This window comes from Lampetra fluviatilis, chromosome 62 (genome assembly GCF_964198595.1).
Source record: "Lampetra fluviatilis chromosome 62, kcLamFluv1.1, whole genome shotgun sequence".
NCBI lineage: Eukaryota > Metazoa > Chordata > Hyperoartia > Petromyzontiformes > Petromyzontidae > Lampetra > Lampetra fluviatilis.
In genome coordinates, this window is record NC_136336.1 from 3344156 (window position 1) to 3362399 (window position 18244).

Below are 18244 nucleotides of genomic sequence, written 5' to 3' on the forward strand. Positions count from 1 at the left end.
CAACACGTTCTATTTAATTAAGTAGACTTTTTAATAAATGTTTTCTCCTACAACATCAGAGTGCAGCGCCACATTAAATGCGCACTACAATGACAATAGTTTAAAGCGATTTGAAGCATGTTTTATTTGGGGGGGGGGCAGAGCTTTGTGACGTCATATTTGAGGGGGGGTCACCGCTGGTCCCGCGGCACGTGATGACACGTGATGACACCTGGTGACACGTGATGACTAGTGATGACACCTGGTGACACGTGATGACACGTGATGACACGTGATGACACGTGGTGACACCTCGTGACACGTGATGACACGTGATGACACCTGGTGACACGTGATGACACGTGATGACACGTGATGGCACGTGATGACACCTGGTGACACGTGGTGACACGTGGTGACACGTGATGGCACGTGATGACACCTGGTGACACGTGGTGACACGTGGTGACACGTGATGACACGTGGTGACCCGTGATGACACGTGATGACACGTGGTGACACCTGGTGACACGTGATGACACGTGATAACACGTGGTGACACGTGGTGACACGTGATGACACGTGATAACACGTGATGACACGTGGTGACACGTGTTGACACGTGATGACACGTGGTGACACGTGATGACACGTGATGACAGGTGATGACACGTGGTGACACCTGGTGACACGTGGTGACACGTGGTGACACCTGGTGACACGTGATGACACCTGGTGACACGTGGTGACACGTGATGACACGTGGTGACACCTGGTGACACGTGATCAAACGTGATGACACGTGATGACACGTGGTGACACGTGGTGACACGTGATGACACGTGGTGACACGTGGTGACACCTGGTGACACGTGATGACACCTGGTGACCCGTGACGGCACGTGGCGACCCCAGCTGCCCAGCTGGCAGCGAACGCCGCCGCCGCCGTGATGCCGCAGCGTCTCTCTGAACGACGACACAGCAGCAATAGCGGCCTCTCGTGGCCGCTATGGCGGCACTCCGATACTGGGGCGTCGCTCTGTCACGAGAGGGAGCGGTGGCACAGCGGTTAGGCGCACTGCGCTCCGAACAACCGCGACCCAAGTTGGATTCTACGCGCCTGGCTCAACGTGGGTGGCGAGCGATGGCATCCGAACCCGTTATGCCGCTTCCACTCGATCGAGTCCCCGGGGCTCGGCTCGATTTGGACTTAAACGAGTGAGTGGTGCTCCGTCAGCACTGGGGAGACAAAGGCGGCCCCCTAGAACGTAGTCCCGGCATTAATAGGTGCTCGCTAACGACACTTGCCCCAACAGTCTGCGTGGCGTCTTTCATGAGGAACATTTGGTGCCCTGTGTGAGTGTTGGCATCACCGCAACAAAGACAACGTTCCCCTCCACCCCACCGGTGTTAGCCCACGCACGCTGTTGGAGAGGGGTGGTGTGGCTACCACCACGCCCGGCCGCCTTTGTCTCCCCTGCGGTGATGTGTGCACACCGTAGCCAGGGCCGGATTAAGGCGCGGGGGTCTTTAGCGGCTGCAGACCAGGGGTCCTCCGCCGGCTGAAGGGCCTCCAGAGATTGAAGTGAAAACTGATTTCGTTTTTCAGACGCTATCTCCCCGACAAGACCTGGTCTTCACCTGAGCACGGCTGCTTGCGTTGTGGCCGAAACGTCGTGAGAATTATTTTATTATGTTTTATTTTTATTATTTCATTACTTCCCTTCTACGTGACTTTACCGAAAGAACCAAGAAGATGAATCCCTGCAGTCACGAAAGCTTTAAATCGAAATGTGATTTTCTTTTGTGAATGCTGAATTTTATTTGTTGTTAGCCTTGTTGTAAAAACACAATTTTATTTTCCTTTAACTTTGTTTTCCTTTTGAAACTATTTCTGCGAGGCTCACGGTACCTCTAGCCCCGGAGGCCTACACAATCTTAATCCGGCCCTGACCGTAGCTTGGACTTATATAAGGCTGGGTCGGCGGAAATGCTTTCAAGCTATCAATTCCGGTTCATTGATTCTGCACTAGCTCTATTACTATAGTACTATACCGCCTTCGACTTTTATGAACGACCGGGTGTTTACGGTTATCGATTTGTCGAATTATCTTGCTGTATAGCAAATGAAAAAATGCAATTACTTTACTATACAAGTTAAAAATTCGTTTTAAAGCTTTCGTGACTGCAGGGATTCATCTTCTTGGTTCCTTCGGTAAAGTCACGTAGAATGGAAATAATAAAATAATAAAAATAAAATGTAATAAAAAAAATTCTCTCGACGTTTAGGCCACAATGCAAGCAGCCGTCCTTAGGTGAAGAACAGGTCTGTCGATAAGACAGAGTCTGAATGTCTTATCGACAGACCTGTTCTTCACCTGAGCACGGCTGCTTGCGTTGTGGCCGAAACGTCGTGAGAATTATTTTATTATGTTTTATTTTTATTATTTTATTATTTCCATTCTACGTGACTTTACCGAAAGAACCAAGAAGGTTAAAATTTCGTGTTTAAATATTTACGTGTTTTTGTTTCATTCAGCGCCCCTTTATAACAACGTATGCTACAGCTCCATCCGGCCCTGGGACCGGGTGCAGGCTGCTTTGGAGCGCAGCGCGTCGATCAACGGCGCTACCGCTCCCCACGGACGCTGGCACGCCGCCGCACCTTGCGTGGTCCATGCTCGTGCGAATGAATCACAAATGGCAACTAATAACCTCAGCCGCGAGCCGTGATCGATAACACAGCCGCGTCTCGTGTGCTCCACGAGATGGGACGGAGGGGCGGGGAGGTGAGGGGTGTTCAGTTCCATCACACACCCACCCACCCACCCCCACAAACTTTGCGTTCGCTTTGCACTTTGTACAGCCCACGCACGCCACCACGTGGGAAATATTGTGATCTACATTCGAGGGTTGTTTTGTTGCGGGTGGGGAGGGGGGTGGCGTGTGATCGCGTAAATATAAACGCGTCGTTAAACCCGCCACCAGCCGACACAGCCAATTAGTGAGGGTTGTCACCCCCTCGCCGACACACCGGTGTGCTTCACTCGTAGCGAATTGCGCATGGGTTTGTTGTCGTGATAAACCTTACTAATTGGCTGTGCCGGGTGGGAGCGGATTTAACGACCCATATTTACGCGATCTAATCCTACCCCCCCCCCGCCCCCCCCCCCCAAGAAAAAAACTCAATTATGGATAATATTGGTGGCGAAAGTCTACTGCGTGTTAACGTGAATATTCTGATTTGTACTCGAGATTGTTGATTCCCATCAACGATGATGATGATATTCATATTCTTAGGTTTTTTCGGTAAAGTCACGTAGGTAAAAAGAATTAAAATTAATAAAAATAAAATAAATAATAAATAAATTACCTACGTGACTTTACCGAAAAAACCTAAGAATATGAATCCTTGCAGTCACGAAAGCTTCAAATCTAGATGATGATGATGATGATTACGATGGCAATGATTGTGCGATGATGCTTTTTATTTTAATTTCGGCGGCTGCGCTCGGGCCCAAAGGCCCAAAGATCAAGCGGCCAGCAACGAGACGGCACGATCACAATGGTGATGGGTACGAGCGATGGACGCGTTCGTTGTTGCACTGAGCGAGGTTATTGTCGGAACTGGGGGGGGTGAGACGGATTAAAGGGAAGTCCAAACTGGAGCAGTGAGAGGAAAGAAGCAGAGGAGTGACGGACGGATGATGATGAGTGGGGTGATCGATGGTTGATGATGATGAGTGGGTGATTCATTGATGATGATGATGAGTGGGTGATTGATGGATGATGATGATTATGAGTGGATGATTGATGGACGATGATGATGAGTGGGTGATTGATGGATGATGATGATGAGTGAGTGATTTATGGATCATAATGAGTGGGTGATTAATGGATGATGATGAATGGATGATTGATGGATTAAGACGATGATAATGAGTGGGTGATTGATTAATGATGTGGAGTGAGTGATTTATGGATGATGATGATGATGAGTGGATGATTGATGGAGGATGATGAGTGGGTGATTGATGGATGATGATGAGTGGGTGACTGATGGATGATGATGATGAGTGGATGATTGATTGATGATGATTAGGGGATGATTGATGGATGATGATGATGATGATGAGTGGATGATTGATGGATGATGATGATGAGTGAGTGATTTATGGATGATGATGATGATGAGTGGATGATTGATGGATGATGATGATGAGTGGGTGATTGATGGATGATGATTATGAGTGGATGATTGATGGATGATGATGATGATGAGTGGGTGATTGATGGATGATGATGATGAGTGGGTGATTGATGGATGATGATGATGAGTGGGTGATTGATGGAAGATGATGATGAGTGGGTGACTGATGGATGATGATGATGAGTGGATGATTGATGGATGATGATGATGAGTGGATGATTGATTGATGATGAGTGGGTGATTGATGGATGATGATGAGTGATAATGATGATGAGTGGGTGATTGATGGATGACATTGAGTGGGTGATTGAAATATGATGATGATGAGTGGGTGATTGATGGATGATGATGATGAGTGGATGATTGATGGATGATGATGATGAGTGGGTGATTGATGGAAGATTATGATGAGTGGGTGACTGATGGATGATGATGATGAGTGGATGATTGATGGATGATGATGATGATGAGTGGATGATTGATTGATGATGATGAGTGGGTGATTGATGGATGATGATGAGTGATAATGATGATGAGTGGGTGATTGATGGATGACATTGAGTGGGTGATTGAAATATGATGATGATGAGTAGGTGATTGATTGATGATGATGATGAGTGGGTGATGGATGACGATGATGATGAGTGGGTGATTGTTTGATATCTGTGGAGTGGTGGCGCAGTGGTTAGCATACTGCGTTATGATCACAGCATATTCCGTTTGATTCCCAGCCACGGTGTACATCATTGTCGAGTGATAGGTGCTCATGGGCTCCCCCATCACCTGCCTTCTCCAACTCGTGGTTCAAAATGTGGGCAAGCAATCCCAATGACCGCCATGGGCCGTAATTATAACATACTAGCTTTACGACCCGGCTTCGCCCGGGACATGGATTTCACCACACCTGGCCGCCTTTGTCTCTCCAGTGGCGATGCTCACACACCACACCAGTTACTCGTTTGAGGTTGAGTCGACCTAGGGGAGGCCCAGGACCGGTTGAAATAATCGTCACCGGTGGTGTGGCCGTGAGCAGGAATCGAACTCGGGACGCCGGGTTCGTAGCGCGGCGCGCTAACCACTACACTACGATGCGTTACGCTTCCACATGCGCGGGTCACGTGACAGACGTGACGTCACAGCTCACTTGCCGTGCAAAAAATCTATGTATTATTGAGCTCCCCCCCCCCCCCCCAAAAAAGTGTATTTTTATAACTTTTGCATGGTGTACAGTCTTGAAAGTACCCACATGGCAAATTTCCAGTTTGTTGCATGTCGGGAAGTACGCTAAAACATTTTGAACAGACACACACATTCACAACTTTGTCTTTTATATATTGGGGGGACACACACCCCCCCCCCCCCAATATTCAAATATGCTCAAAATGTCCCCCCAATATATTGCTATAAAATTGATTTCTGTTTATATGATTGTGGTTATGGTTGTACTTTATTAATCCCTAATCTCTGCCATTACATACAATGAAACAAGAAAAGATAAAAAAAAAAAGAACAGAGCAACGTGATACAATACACTATTAGACATTATGGGAAAAAAAATCCATCCCATGTGTTAAAATATTTTAGGCAGGAAATTCGTCTTCAAATTAAGATATATTTTTTTCTGGGGGGGGTCCCCCAGACCCCCTGGAAGATTTGGTCCCCCCCAATGTTGACTCCATGGCTACGGCCTTGCATCCAGCCCACCATACCGGTCACATACCACATCCAGGATTCCTCTGGAGCAATGAACCTGACCACTCCTGACGGATGGCACCAGAGACCCCCACCCCACTCAGTGCCGAATTATCGTAGTAGCAAAAGTAGCTACATCATATGTAGTAGTAGCTACTACTACATATGTGTAGTAGTAGCTACTACTACATATGTGTAGTAGTAGTAGCTACTACTACATATGTAGTAGTAGTAGCTACTACTACATATGTGTAGTAGTAGTAGCTACTACTACTACACATATGTAGTAGTAGTAGCTACTACTACATATATGTACTACTACTAGTAGCTACTACTACTACATATGTAGTAGTAGTAGCTACTACTACATATGTAGTAGTAGTAGCTACTACTACATATGTGTAGTAGTAGTAGCTACTACTACATATATGTACTACTACTAGTAGCTACTACTACTACATATGTAGTAGTAGTAGCTACTACTACATATGTGTAGTAGTAGTAGCTACTACTACATATATGTACTACTACTAGTAGCTACTACTACTACATATGTAGTAGTAGTAGCTACTACTACATATGTAGTAGTAGTAGCTACTACTACATATGTAGTAGTAGTAGCTACTACTACATATATGTACTACTACGAGTAGCTACTACTAGTACATATGTAGTAGTAGCTACTACTACATATGTAGTAGCTACGGGCTCCGCACTTTCAAGGGCCCCGCGCTAAATGCTTTCAAGCTATCAATTCCGGTTCAGAGATTCTACACTCGCTCTATTACTATAGTACTATACCGCCTTCAACTTTTATGAACGACCGGGTGTTTAAAGTTGGCGATTTGTCGTATTATCTGGCTGTATAGCAAATGAAAAAAATGCAATAACTTTACTATGCAAATAAAAAAAATTGTGTTTTAATATTTACGTGTTGTTTTTTTATTCAGGGGCCCCTTGATAACATCATATGCCCCTGGGGGGGGGGGGGGGGTAAGACATTTGTGACGATGTGTGACAAGGGGGGGGGGGGGGTGGGTTCAGAAATGCGACTTCACATCAAAATGCGCAATTTTAAATAAATATAGACAACACGTTCTACTTAATTAAATAGACTTTTTAATCAATGTTTTCTCCTACAACATCAGAGTGCAGCGCCACATTAAATACGCACTACAATTCTAGATTTGAAGCTTTCGTGACTGCAAGGATTCATACTCTTTGGTTTTTTCGGTAAAGTCACGTAGGTGAAGAAATGAAAACAAATAAATTAAATCACGACGTTTCGGAGGCAACACAAGCTTCCGTCTTCAGGTGAAACCGTCACAGCAAAATTGCTGTATCAAGTGAGGAGAAGTCCCAAGAGGCACGACCTTATATACTTCACCTGAAGACGGAAGCTTGTGTTGCCTCCGAAATGTCGTGATTTAATTTATTTGTTTTATTTTTTTAACCAACGTGACTTTACCGAAAAAACCAAAGAGTACGCACTACAATGACAATAATTTCAAAGATTTGAAGCATGTTTTATTTTTTTTGTGGGGGGGGGGGGGGTGGGCAGAGCTTTGTGACGTCATATTTGACGGGGGGGGGTCTGACTTTTTGTGACGCCGTGTGACGACGTCCAAAATCTCGTGACGTCATTTATGGACGGCCCCAAAGCCGCGAAACTAAAAAGCCCAGGAGGTGGCGCTGTCTCCTGGCGCAGGGGATACCAACACAGCCCCCCCCCCGTTCCCCTTCCCCCGTTACAACCCCCCCCCCCCCCCGTTACAACCCCCCCCCCCCCGTTCCACCCCCCCCGTTCTACCGCCCCCCGTTCCATCTCCGCCCCCCGTTCCACCCCCCCCGTTCCACCCCCCCCCCGTTCCACCCCCCCCCCCCCCGTTCCACCCCCCCCCCCGTTCCACCCACCCCCCGTTCCACCCCCCCCCGTTCCACCCCCCCCCGTTCCATCTCCGCCCCCCGTTCCACCCCCCCCGTTCCACCCCCCCCCCCGTTCCACCCCCCCCCCGTTCCACCCCCCCCCCCGTTCCACCCCCCCCGTTCTACCGCCCCCCCCGTTCCACCCCCCCCTCCCGTTCCACCCCCCCCGTTCCACCCCCCCCCCGTTCCACCCCCCCCCCGTTCCACCCCCACCACAACCCACCAATCCCTACCACAACTCACCACAACCCACCCACAACTCACCACAAAAACCACCCACCCCTCCCACAACTCACCACAACCCACCCACCCCTCCCACAACTCACCACAACCCACCCACCCCTCCCACAACTCACCACAAAAACCACCCACCCCTCCCACAACTCACCACAACCCACCCACCCCTCCCACAACTCACCACAAAAACCACCCACCCCTCCCACAACTCACCACAACCCACCCACCCCTCCCACAACTCACCACAAAAACCACCCACCCCTCCCACAACTCACCACAACCCACCCACCCCTCCCACAACTCACCACAAAAACCACCCACCCCTCCCACAACTCACCACAACCCACCCACCCCTCCCACAACTCACCACAAAAAACCACCCACCCCTCCCACAACTCACCACAAAAACCACCCACCCCTCCCACAACTCACCACAACCCACGTGTCAGAAGCCTCCCGGGGCATCGCCGCCTCGCACACCAAACCTGTCACGGGATTCCACGACGATGATGATGATGGTGGTGATGGCCATGGTTAATTGATGATGTTTATTGCGTGATGGTTAATTGATGATGTTTATTGCGTGATGATTAATTGATGGTTCATCGTGACGACCCTGATAAAAAGATGATGACGATGATGACTTTGATGACGCACGCTCTTGTAAGGCAGGGACCCTCACCACGAGTCCTCACCACGAACCCTCACCACGGACCCTCACCACGACCCCTCACCACGAGTCCTCACCACGACCCCTCACCACGACCCCTCACCACGAATCCTCACCACGGACCCTCACCACGAACCCTCACCACGAGTCCTCACCACGAACCCTCACCACGGACCCTCACCACGACCCCTCACCACGAGTCCTCACCACGGACCCTCACCACGAACCCTCACCACGAACCCTCACCACGAGTCCTCACCACGAACCCTCACCACGAACCCTCACCACGAACCCTCACCACGAACCCTCACCACGAGTCCTCACCACGAGTCCTCACCACGAACCCTCACCACGAGTCCTCACCACGACCCCTCACCACGAACCCTCACCACGAGTCCTCACCACGAGTCCTCACCACGAACCCTCACCACGAGTCCTCACCACGGACCCTCACCACGACCCCTCACCACGGACCCTCACCACGACCCCTCACCACGAGTCCTCACCACGGACCCTCACCACGACCCCTCACCACGGACCCTCACCACGACCCCTCACCACGAACCCTCACCACGACCCCTCACCACGGACCCTCACCACGACCCCTCACCACGGACCCTCACCACGACCCCTCACCACGAACCCTCACCACGGACCCTCACCACGACCCCTCACCACGGACCCTCACCACGACCCCTCACCACGACCCCTCACCACGAACCCTCACCACGACCCCTCACCACGACACCTCACCACGGGTCCTCACCACGAACCCTCACCACGGTCCGCGATTATTATCGACTTCTATTTAAAACAAAACAAAACAAAAACTTTGGGTGGGTGGGGTAGGCGGCTGGGCGGTGGCGCAGTGATTAGCGCACTGCGCGCTACGAACCCAGCCGAGTTTCATTCGCAGTCACGGCTACCGTAAGTGGCGAGTGAGATCTCAATCAGTCGTGCAAGCCCCCCCCTCCACCTTTCATCAAACCCAACTGCCCTGCGTGGTGAAGTATGGTCACCGCCCCCCCCCCCAACCGGATGCCTTCATCCAGCAGCCGTTGACAAACGGCGGTAGCTTCTCCATTCTTCTCACTCGCATCTTGGCGCTCGCTTCTCCCACCCGCGCCGTCGTCTGCGAGTGCGAGAAGACGAATCGGGCACGAGGAGGAGGAGGGGATGGGGGCGGTTCGGGTGGTGGGGGGGGGATTGAGGAGGGAGGAAAGGAGAAAAAAAATCGGGCGATGCGACCTGAATATCAACAGCTCCTCCAATGCACCTCACTCTCCCCTCCCTCTCTCCCTGCCTCTCTCTCTCTCCCTCTCTCTCTCGCGCTCTCTCCATCTCGAGCTATCCACCCCCCCCCACCAACCCCCCCCCCCCACCAACAACCCCCCCCACCAACCCGACCCCGAAACGCCCACGCGCGCGAAGAGCCGCAGAGAAGCAACGACGGCGCGTGGAGACCGAGACGTGGGCACGGAGGGCACCCGGAGGGCACCTCGCCGCGTGCTCTCCCCATGCCGGCCGCGCGGGCCTCCTCCCCGTGGCTCTGCGCGGCCCTGGCCTTGACCTGGGCCGCGCTGCTGTGGCCCGCGAGAGGCGCGCACAGGGGCCCCAAGGGCGCGCACGGCAAAGCGGTCGGGGACGCTGCTGCTGCTGCCGGTGGTGGTGGTGGAGGCGCGAACAGCAACCACGTGGAAGAGCCGCGCCCGCCGGTGGACGCCGCCTCCAGCCTGCACGAGATCGCGCTGCTCCAGGAGGAGCTGTGGAGCCTCCACGAGGAGATCCTGGAGCTTCACCGACAGATCCACGGCCTGGAGAACCCCGACGCTGCCCAAGGCCGACACGACCCGCAGCCGGGTACCGACCGCAACTCCAGCGTCGTCGTCGCCCGAGTTGGCGGCGGTCGTGGACAGGAGCAGGAGGAGGAGGAGGACGCTGCCGCCGTCGAGGCGACGATGCTGAGCAGCCGCTTGTGCATGGACGCGAGCGGCCACGTGTACCGCGTGGGCGACAAGTTCAGTGCGGGCACCTCGCGCTGCCCCTGCGTGTGCACGCCGCAGGGCCCGCTGTGCCCGCGGCCGCAGTGCCCGCGGCTGCCCCGCAGATGCGTGCGCGTGCGCCACGGCGGCTGCTGCCCCGTGTGCCGCGAGGTGCGCAACTTCTGCGTGCACCGCGGGCGGAGATACCGTCTCCTGGACGAGTTTCAGGTGAGTGGGGGCGGGGTGGTTGGGGGGTGGGGTTGGTGGGGGGGGGTGGGGTTGGGGGTTTGGTGGTGGTGGTGGGCGGGGTGGGGGTTTGGTGGTGGTGGGGGTGGGGGTCGGGGTGGGGGTTGGTGGTGGGGGTGGGGGGCCCGGGTGGGGGTTGCTGGTGGTGGTTTGGGGGTTGGGGTGGGGGTTGGTGGTGGGGGGGGTTGGGGTGAGGGTTTGGTGGTGGTGGGGGGGTTGGGTGGGGGTTTGGTGGTGGTAATGGGGGGGGGGGCGGGGGGAGGTTGGTGGTGGTGGTGGGGGGGTTGGGGTGGGGGTTGGTGGTGGTGGGGGGGGGGGTTGGTGGTGGTGGGGGGGTTGGGGTGGGGGTTGGTGGTGGGGGGGTTCGTGGTGATGGTGGGGGGGTTGGGGTGGGTGGTGGTGAGGGGTGTAACTGCAGGGACGGTAGCTGGTGGTGGCTGGGCCACTCAATGTTGACGAGGCCACGTGCGCGCTTCCGTCGCGGGGTTCCCAGTGTGCGTGCGACTTCTCTTTGCGCTCGATGGCAACAGCAGCGGCGGCAGCGGGAGGCGAGATGCAAACCTGTCAACCCCCCTATCAGTGCCCTACTACACTCACCACTACACTCACCACTACACTCACCACTACTACACTCACCACTACTACACTCACCACCACTACACTCACCATGACTCCACTCACCACTAGTACACTCACCACTAGTACACTCACCACTACACTCACCACTAGTACACTCACCACTAGTACAGTCACCACGACATACATTATTGGTCACCCCGTGACCCTAATACATCACAACATTCATCTTACAACGTCCAATCGCAAGGGAGAAACACAGACAGATTCTTGTTGTTCGTATTGAATCGGCTGTTCGCCGTACGGACCTGAAAACTCAATTTCCCTGGACAAGACTACGGGGAAAACCCCTGTGGGTTGACGGGTATGTGGTGTAGACGTCAGTGTGGAGCTGCTGCCGCTGCTGCTGCTGCCAGCCACGACGAGCGGGCTTCAGCACAGACACACACACAGACACACACACAAAGATCCCCATATAGCCTTACAGACTGTAAGGGCAAGTGCTGTTAGCGAGCACATATGAAGGCCGGAACGGTCCACGAGGGGGTGGGTGGCCAGCACCACGCCCGACCGCCTTTGTCTCCCCAGTGGGTACCTGGTGCGATGTGTAAACAGGTACTCATTTGAGTCTTAGTCGACCTAGGGGAGGCCCAGGACCAGTTCAGAGCGGGAATCGAACCCGGGTCGCCGGGTTCATAGCGCAGCGCGCTAACCGCTACACTACCACTCCCCACAGACACACACACACAGACACACACACACAGACACACACACAGACACACACACACGGGTCCCCTCGTCACGCGCGTTGCGCCCAGCGGGCCGACGAAGCCGCAGCCTCCCGTGTATGGACCTGGAGCGAGCCGCTCGGCTCCCGACTCTGAGTTGGAGGCGGAGGAAAGTGGAGGCAAACTCAAAGGGATTTGACGTGGAGAGATGGCCACGCGTGCGAGACGCGCATGTGACAATCGAGACGGGTCTGGGCATCACTGTCAACGTCGTAATATGAGACGAGTTATGAACGCGCTCTTGTTGTTGGTGTTCTTCTCGAACGGAGCAAGGTTATTGTTGTTGTGAGCGCTTGGGAGGGCGGGGGGTGAGACGTTGGGAGGGAATTCCACCGTGGAGCAACGTAAGGGAAGAAGCAGAGAGAGAGAGAGTGGCGGTGGGTGAGTCGGTGGGTGAGTGAGCGAGCGGGTGAGTGGGTGAGAGATGGTGAGTTGCTATGTTGACCGGCAGCGTGGTGGGTGAGTCGAAGGGTGAGCGAGCGAGCAGGTGAGTGGGTGAGCGAGCGAGTGGGTGAGCGGGTGAGTGGGTAAGAGAGTGAGTGTGCTTTGTTGACCTGCAGTGTGGTGGGTGAGTCGATGGGTGAGTCGGTGGGTGAGCGGGTGAGCGGGTGAGTGGGTGAGCGAGCGAGCAGGTGAGTGGGTGATCGAGCGAGTGGGTGAGCAGGTGAGTGGGTGAGAGTGAGTGAGTGTACTTTGTTGACCTGCAGTGTGGTGGGTGAGTCGATGGGTGAGTCGGTGGGTGAGCGGGTGAGTGGGTGAGCGAGCGAGCAGGTGAGTGAGTGGGTGAGCGAGCGAGCAGGTGAGTGGGTGAGCGAGCGAGTGGGTGAGCGGGTGAGTGGGTGAGAGAGAGTGAGTGTGCTTTGTTGACCTGCAGTGTGGTGGGTGAGTCGAGTGGTGAGCGAGCGAGCGGGTGAGTGAGTGGGTTCAGAAGTGAGTGACGACGAGTGAGGCTCACGGGAAACAGTGACCATGGTAGCAGCGATATCGGAGCGTTAAAAGAGACGGAGTCGAGAGATGAAGAGACGTGGTGAGATTCTCACCGAGCTGCTGCTGCTACTGCCGCCTTGCAGGAGGCAGCACAGCAAGCCGGTTGTTCAACTCGATGCACATGGCCTCTCGTCTCCGTCGTGTTCACCAGCGCGTCTCTCTCGCTCTCTTTGTCTCTCCCATCGCATCTTCGCCGTCTCCCCCTCCACTCGCCTCCTCCTCTACCCCTTTCCTTCTCTCCCCACCCCCCCACCACCCCCTCTCCACCACCACCCCCTCTCCACCACCGCCCCCCCACCACCGCCCCCCCACCACCGCCCCCCCACCACCGCCCCACCACCACCCCCCCACCATCACCCCCACCACCACCCCCCCACCACCCCCCCACCACCACCCCCACCACCCCCCACCACCACCCCCACCACCACCCCCCCACCACCACCCCCCCCACCACCACCACCCCCCCCCACCACCCCCCCACCACCCCCCCACCACCCCCCCACCACCCCCACCCCCCCACCACCACACCCCCTACCCCCCCCACAGCCGTCCCCGTGCGAGTGGTGTCGTTGCGGCTCCAATGGCGACGTGCACTGCGCGCTGTCCGCGTGCCCCGCGCCCGACTGCGTGGACCCCGTCTACGAGCCGCAGAGATGCTGCCCCATGTGCCGGCACGGTGCGTGCTACACCACCACCAACACCAACACCACCACCACCCTCAACTACCCACCCTCTCAACTACCTACAACTACTCCACTCAACTACCCCCCCTCAACTACCTACCCTCAACTAAACTACCCCCCCTCAACTACCTCCAACTGCCCCCCTCAACTACCCACCCCCCTCAACTACCCCCCACTCAACTACCTACCCTCAACTAAACTACCCCCCTCAACTACCCCCCTCAACTACCTCAAACTGCCCCCCTCAACTACCCACCCCCCTCAACTACCCCCCCAACTACCCCCCCCTCAACTACCTCCAACTGCCCCCCTCAACTTCCCCCTCAACTACCCCTCAACTACCCCCCTCCCCTCAACTACCCCCACAACTACGCCCCTCAACCAACCCTCTCAGCCAACCTCGCTCAACGGCATGAAGCTAATCACGAGCACAATGACATAGACCTCGGTGATGGTGCTGACCACAATAAAGACCACGCTGCTCATGATGATGCGGATGACGATGCTGATGACGATGATGCTGATGACGATGCTGATGACGACGATGCTGCTGATGTTGATTATGGCGATACTGATGATGACGATGATGATGCTGCTGATGATGCTGCTGCTGATACCGATGATGATACTGATGCTGCTGATGCTGCTGTTTCTGATGATGCCGATGACGCTGCTACTGATGATGCTGATGTTGCTGATTTTGCTGCTGATGATGCTGCTGATGATGATTCTGATTATGCTGATGACGATGACGCTGCTGCTGATGATGATGCTAATAATGCTGCTGATGATGCTGCTGATTATTCTGATGATGCTGATGCCGATGACGCTGCTGATGATGATGATGCTGATATTGCTGCTGATGATTCTGATGATGCTGATGACGATGCCGCTGCTGCTGATGATGATGCTGCTGATGTTTCTGATGATGCCGATGACGCTGTTGCTGATGTTGCTGATTTTGCTCATCTTGCTGCTGATGATACTGATGATGATGATTCTGATGATGCTGATGCCGATGACGCTGCTGCTGCTGATGATGCTGCTGATGATTCTGATTATGCTGATGACGATGACGCTGCTGATGCTGATGATGCTGCTGATGTTTCTGATGATGCCGATGACGCTGCTGCTAATGATGCTGATGTTGCTCATTTTGCTGCTGATGATGTTGCTGATGATTCTGATGATGCTGATGCCGATGACGCTGCTGATGATGATGATGCTGATAATGCTGCTGATGATGCTGCTGATGCTGATGTTGCTGATTTTGCTGCTGATGATGTTGCTGATGATTCTGATGATGCTGATGCCGATGACGCTGCTGCTGATGATGATGCTGATAATGCTGCTGATGATGCTGCTGATGATTCTGATTATGCTGATGACGATGACGCTGCTGCTGATGATGATGCTGATGCTGCTGCTGATGTTTCTGATGATGCCGATGACGCTGCTGCTGATGATGCTGATGTTGCTGATTTTGCTGCTGATGATGATTCTGATGATGCTGATGACGATGACGCTGCTGATGAGGATGATGCTGATAATGCTGCTGATAATTGTGATTATGCTTTTGACGATGACGCTGCTGCTGATGCTGATGTTTCTGATGATGCCAATGACGCTGTTGCTGATGTTGCTGATTTTGCTCATTTTGCTGCTGATGATGCTGATGATGATGTTTCTGATGATGACGATGACGCTGCTGATGATGCTGCTGCTGATGTTTCTGATGATGCCGATGACGCTGCTGCTGCTGATGATGTTGCTCATTTTGCTGCTGATGATGCTGATGATGATGCTGCTCACCACGATGCCCCTCCGCCCGCCCAGGTCCCAACTGCTTCGCGGGCGCGATGGTGATTCCGGGGGGCCGTGACGTGCGCGTCAGCGAGTGCCTCCTCTGCCGTTGCCCGGGCGCGGGCGAGTGGTGGCGCACCGAGCACCACGCCGCGTGCGTGCGCCACGGCTGCTGAGGGGCGCGCAACCCCACCCCCCACCCCATCACCCCCTCGGCGGGGGTCAAGGGGGTCAAGAGGGTCGGTTATGGGGGTGGGGAGGGAGGGGGGGAGGAGGGGGGAGGAGGGGGGAGCAGTGCTCGGACACGCCCACACCCCCCCACACACACCCCCCCACACACAATAACGCAGACGCGTAGCACTTGAAACAGTGGGGCAGGTTCCGTAAATCCTCACCACACCCGCCCCCCCCGTCCCCTATCCCCACCTCTGTCCACCCCAGCACCCAGTACAGATGGTGATGGGTGCTGGCAGGCGGTGGTGGTGGCGGTGGTGGCGGGGTGACGTGTCGGTGAATCCCATCTCTTCCAAGGGGGTGAAGGGAGCGCAGAGATTCAATGGCAGCCGTCCCAACGACGCTACGGGGGGCGGCCGCGCGACTCGATGAAATCACGAAGCCGAAGTTGTGTGTGCAGGATCCACGGTGGTTGTCCCCGGCCATAGGAACGTGGAGTTTCCATCACTGGCTCTGCAGGGCTGGAGCAGCAGAAGCTCACTCCCGATCGGGGCGCAAGCACGCAGCCCGAACGTGTTCTCACCCTTGGCCATGAGGAAGGGCCGTCGCCTGAAACGTCGCCCCCCGACTAGATTCGTCCCCTTCTGACGTGGCGGCGTTGTGGCCGTTGGTGCTTTAAGTCCGTCAGGTCTCGGCGAGAAGGGCGACTTTGTCTGAACACAGCACACAGCATGGGCCTTCACTCGCTACCACCACCACCACACCCAGTGGGCCTTCTCTCACTACCACCACCACACCCAGTGGGCCTTCCCTCGCTACCACCGCCACACCCAGTGGGCCTTCTCTCACTACCACCACCACACCCAGTGGGCCTTCCCTCGCTACCACCGCCACACCCAGTGGGCCTTCTCTCACTACCACCACCACACCCAGTGGGCCTTCACTCGCTACCACCAACACACCCAGTGGGCCTTCTCTCACTACCACCGCCACACCCAGTGGGCCTTCCCTCGCTACCACCACCACCACACCCAGTGGGCCTTCTCTCACTACCACCGCCACACCCAGTGGGCCTTCCCTCGCTACCACCACCACCACACCCAGTGGGCCTTCTCTCACTACCACCACCACACCCAGTGGGCCTTCTCTCGCTACCACCACCACACCCAGTGGGCCTTCCCTCGCTACCACCACCACCACACCCAGTGGGCCTTCTCTCGCTAGCACCGCCACACCCAGTGGGCCTTCTCTCGCTAGCACCACCACACCCAGTGGGCCTTCTCTCACTACCACCACCACACCCAGTGGGCCTTCTCTCACTACCACCACCACACCCAGTGGGCCTTCTCTCACTACCACCACACCCAGTGGGCCTTCTCTCGCTACCACCACCACCACACCCAGTGGGCCTTCTCTCACTACCACCACCACACCCAGTGGGCCTTCCCTCGCTACCACCGCCACACCCAGTGGGCCTTCTCTCGCTAGCACCACCACACCCAGTGGGCCTTCTCTCGCTAGCACCACCACACCCAGTGGGCCTTCCCTCGCTACCACCGCCACACCCAGTGGGCCTTCTCTCGCTAGCACCACCACACCCAGTGGACCTTCTCTCGCTAGCACCACCACACCCAGTGGGCCTTCCCTCGCTACCACCGCCACACCCAGTGGGCCTTCTCTCGCTAGCACCACCACACCCAGTGGGCCTTCTCTCGCTACCACCACCACACCCAGTGGGCCTTCCCTCGCTACCACCGCCACACCCAGTGGGCCTTCTCTCGCTAGCACCACCACACCCAGTGGGCCTTCTCTCGCTACCACCACCACACCCAGTGGGCCTTCCCTCGCTACCACCGCCACACCCAGTGGGCCTTCTCTCGCTAGCACCACCACACCCAGTGGGCCTTCTCTCGCTACCACCACCACACCCAGTGGGCCTTCCCTCGTTACTACCACCACACGCAGTGGGCCTTCTCTCGCTACCACAAACACTTTTACGCATTTTTCTTCCGCCCACAGTTTGCACAATTTACATTTCAACACAGAAGATTGTACTTGGGGAGGGGGGGGGGGTGTTGTAGTGGGGGGGGGGGGGTGCTGGACTTAGCGAAGGTTACAGGGGGTCACGATTGCTGAAGCAAGTCCGCTAAGCCGTCACCGTGGTAGCGGAAAAGCATCTCATTAACTCGGCGTGACGGAATCTCTCCCCATCGCCCATCTCCCCCATCTCCCGTGTCCCGTCTCCCGCACGCGCCCACCAATGCCCCCTTCTTCCCCCACCGCCCTCTTCA

The 18244-nt window shown here is 55.2% G+C and overlaps 1 protein-coding gene across 1 annotated transcript; it reads left to right on the forward strand.

The window, feature by feature from the left end:
* Positions 1-10150: 10150 nt before the first annotated feature.
* Positions 10151-16016, forward strand: LOC144951338 (von Willebrand factor C domain-containing protein 2-like). The gene is made up of 3 exons (XM_078881541.1): positions 10151-10924; positions 13840-13969; positions 15813-16016. The coding sequence occupies exons 1-3, from the start codon at positions 10232-10234 to the stop codon at positions 15953-15955; spliced, it is 966 nt and encodes a 321-aa protein (XP_078737667.1). The 5' UTR covers positions 10151-10231; the 3' UTR covers positions 15956-16016.
* The last annotated feature ends 2228 nt before the right edge of the window (positions 16017-18244 follow it).

Bases quoted from the DNA above. Each gene is read 5' to 3' on its own strand.
- LOC144951338 (XM_078881541.1), top strand. From the start codon at position 10,232: ATGCCGGCCGCGCGGGCCTCCTCCCCGTGGCTCTGCGCGGCCCTGGCC. The intron at 10,925-13,839 runs GTGAGTGGGGGC...CCCCCCCCACAG, and splicing joins GTCTCCTGGACGAGTTTCAG to CCGTCCCCGTGCGAGTGGTG. The intron at 13,970-15,812 runs GTGCGTGCTACA...CCGCCCGCCCAG, and splicing joins CTGCCCCATGTGCCGGCACG to GTCCCAACTGCTTCGCGGGC.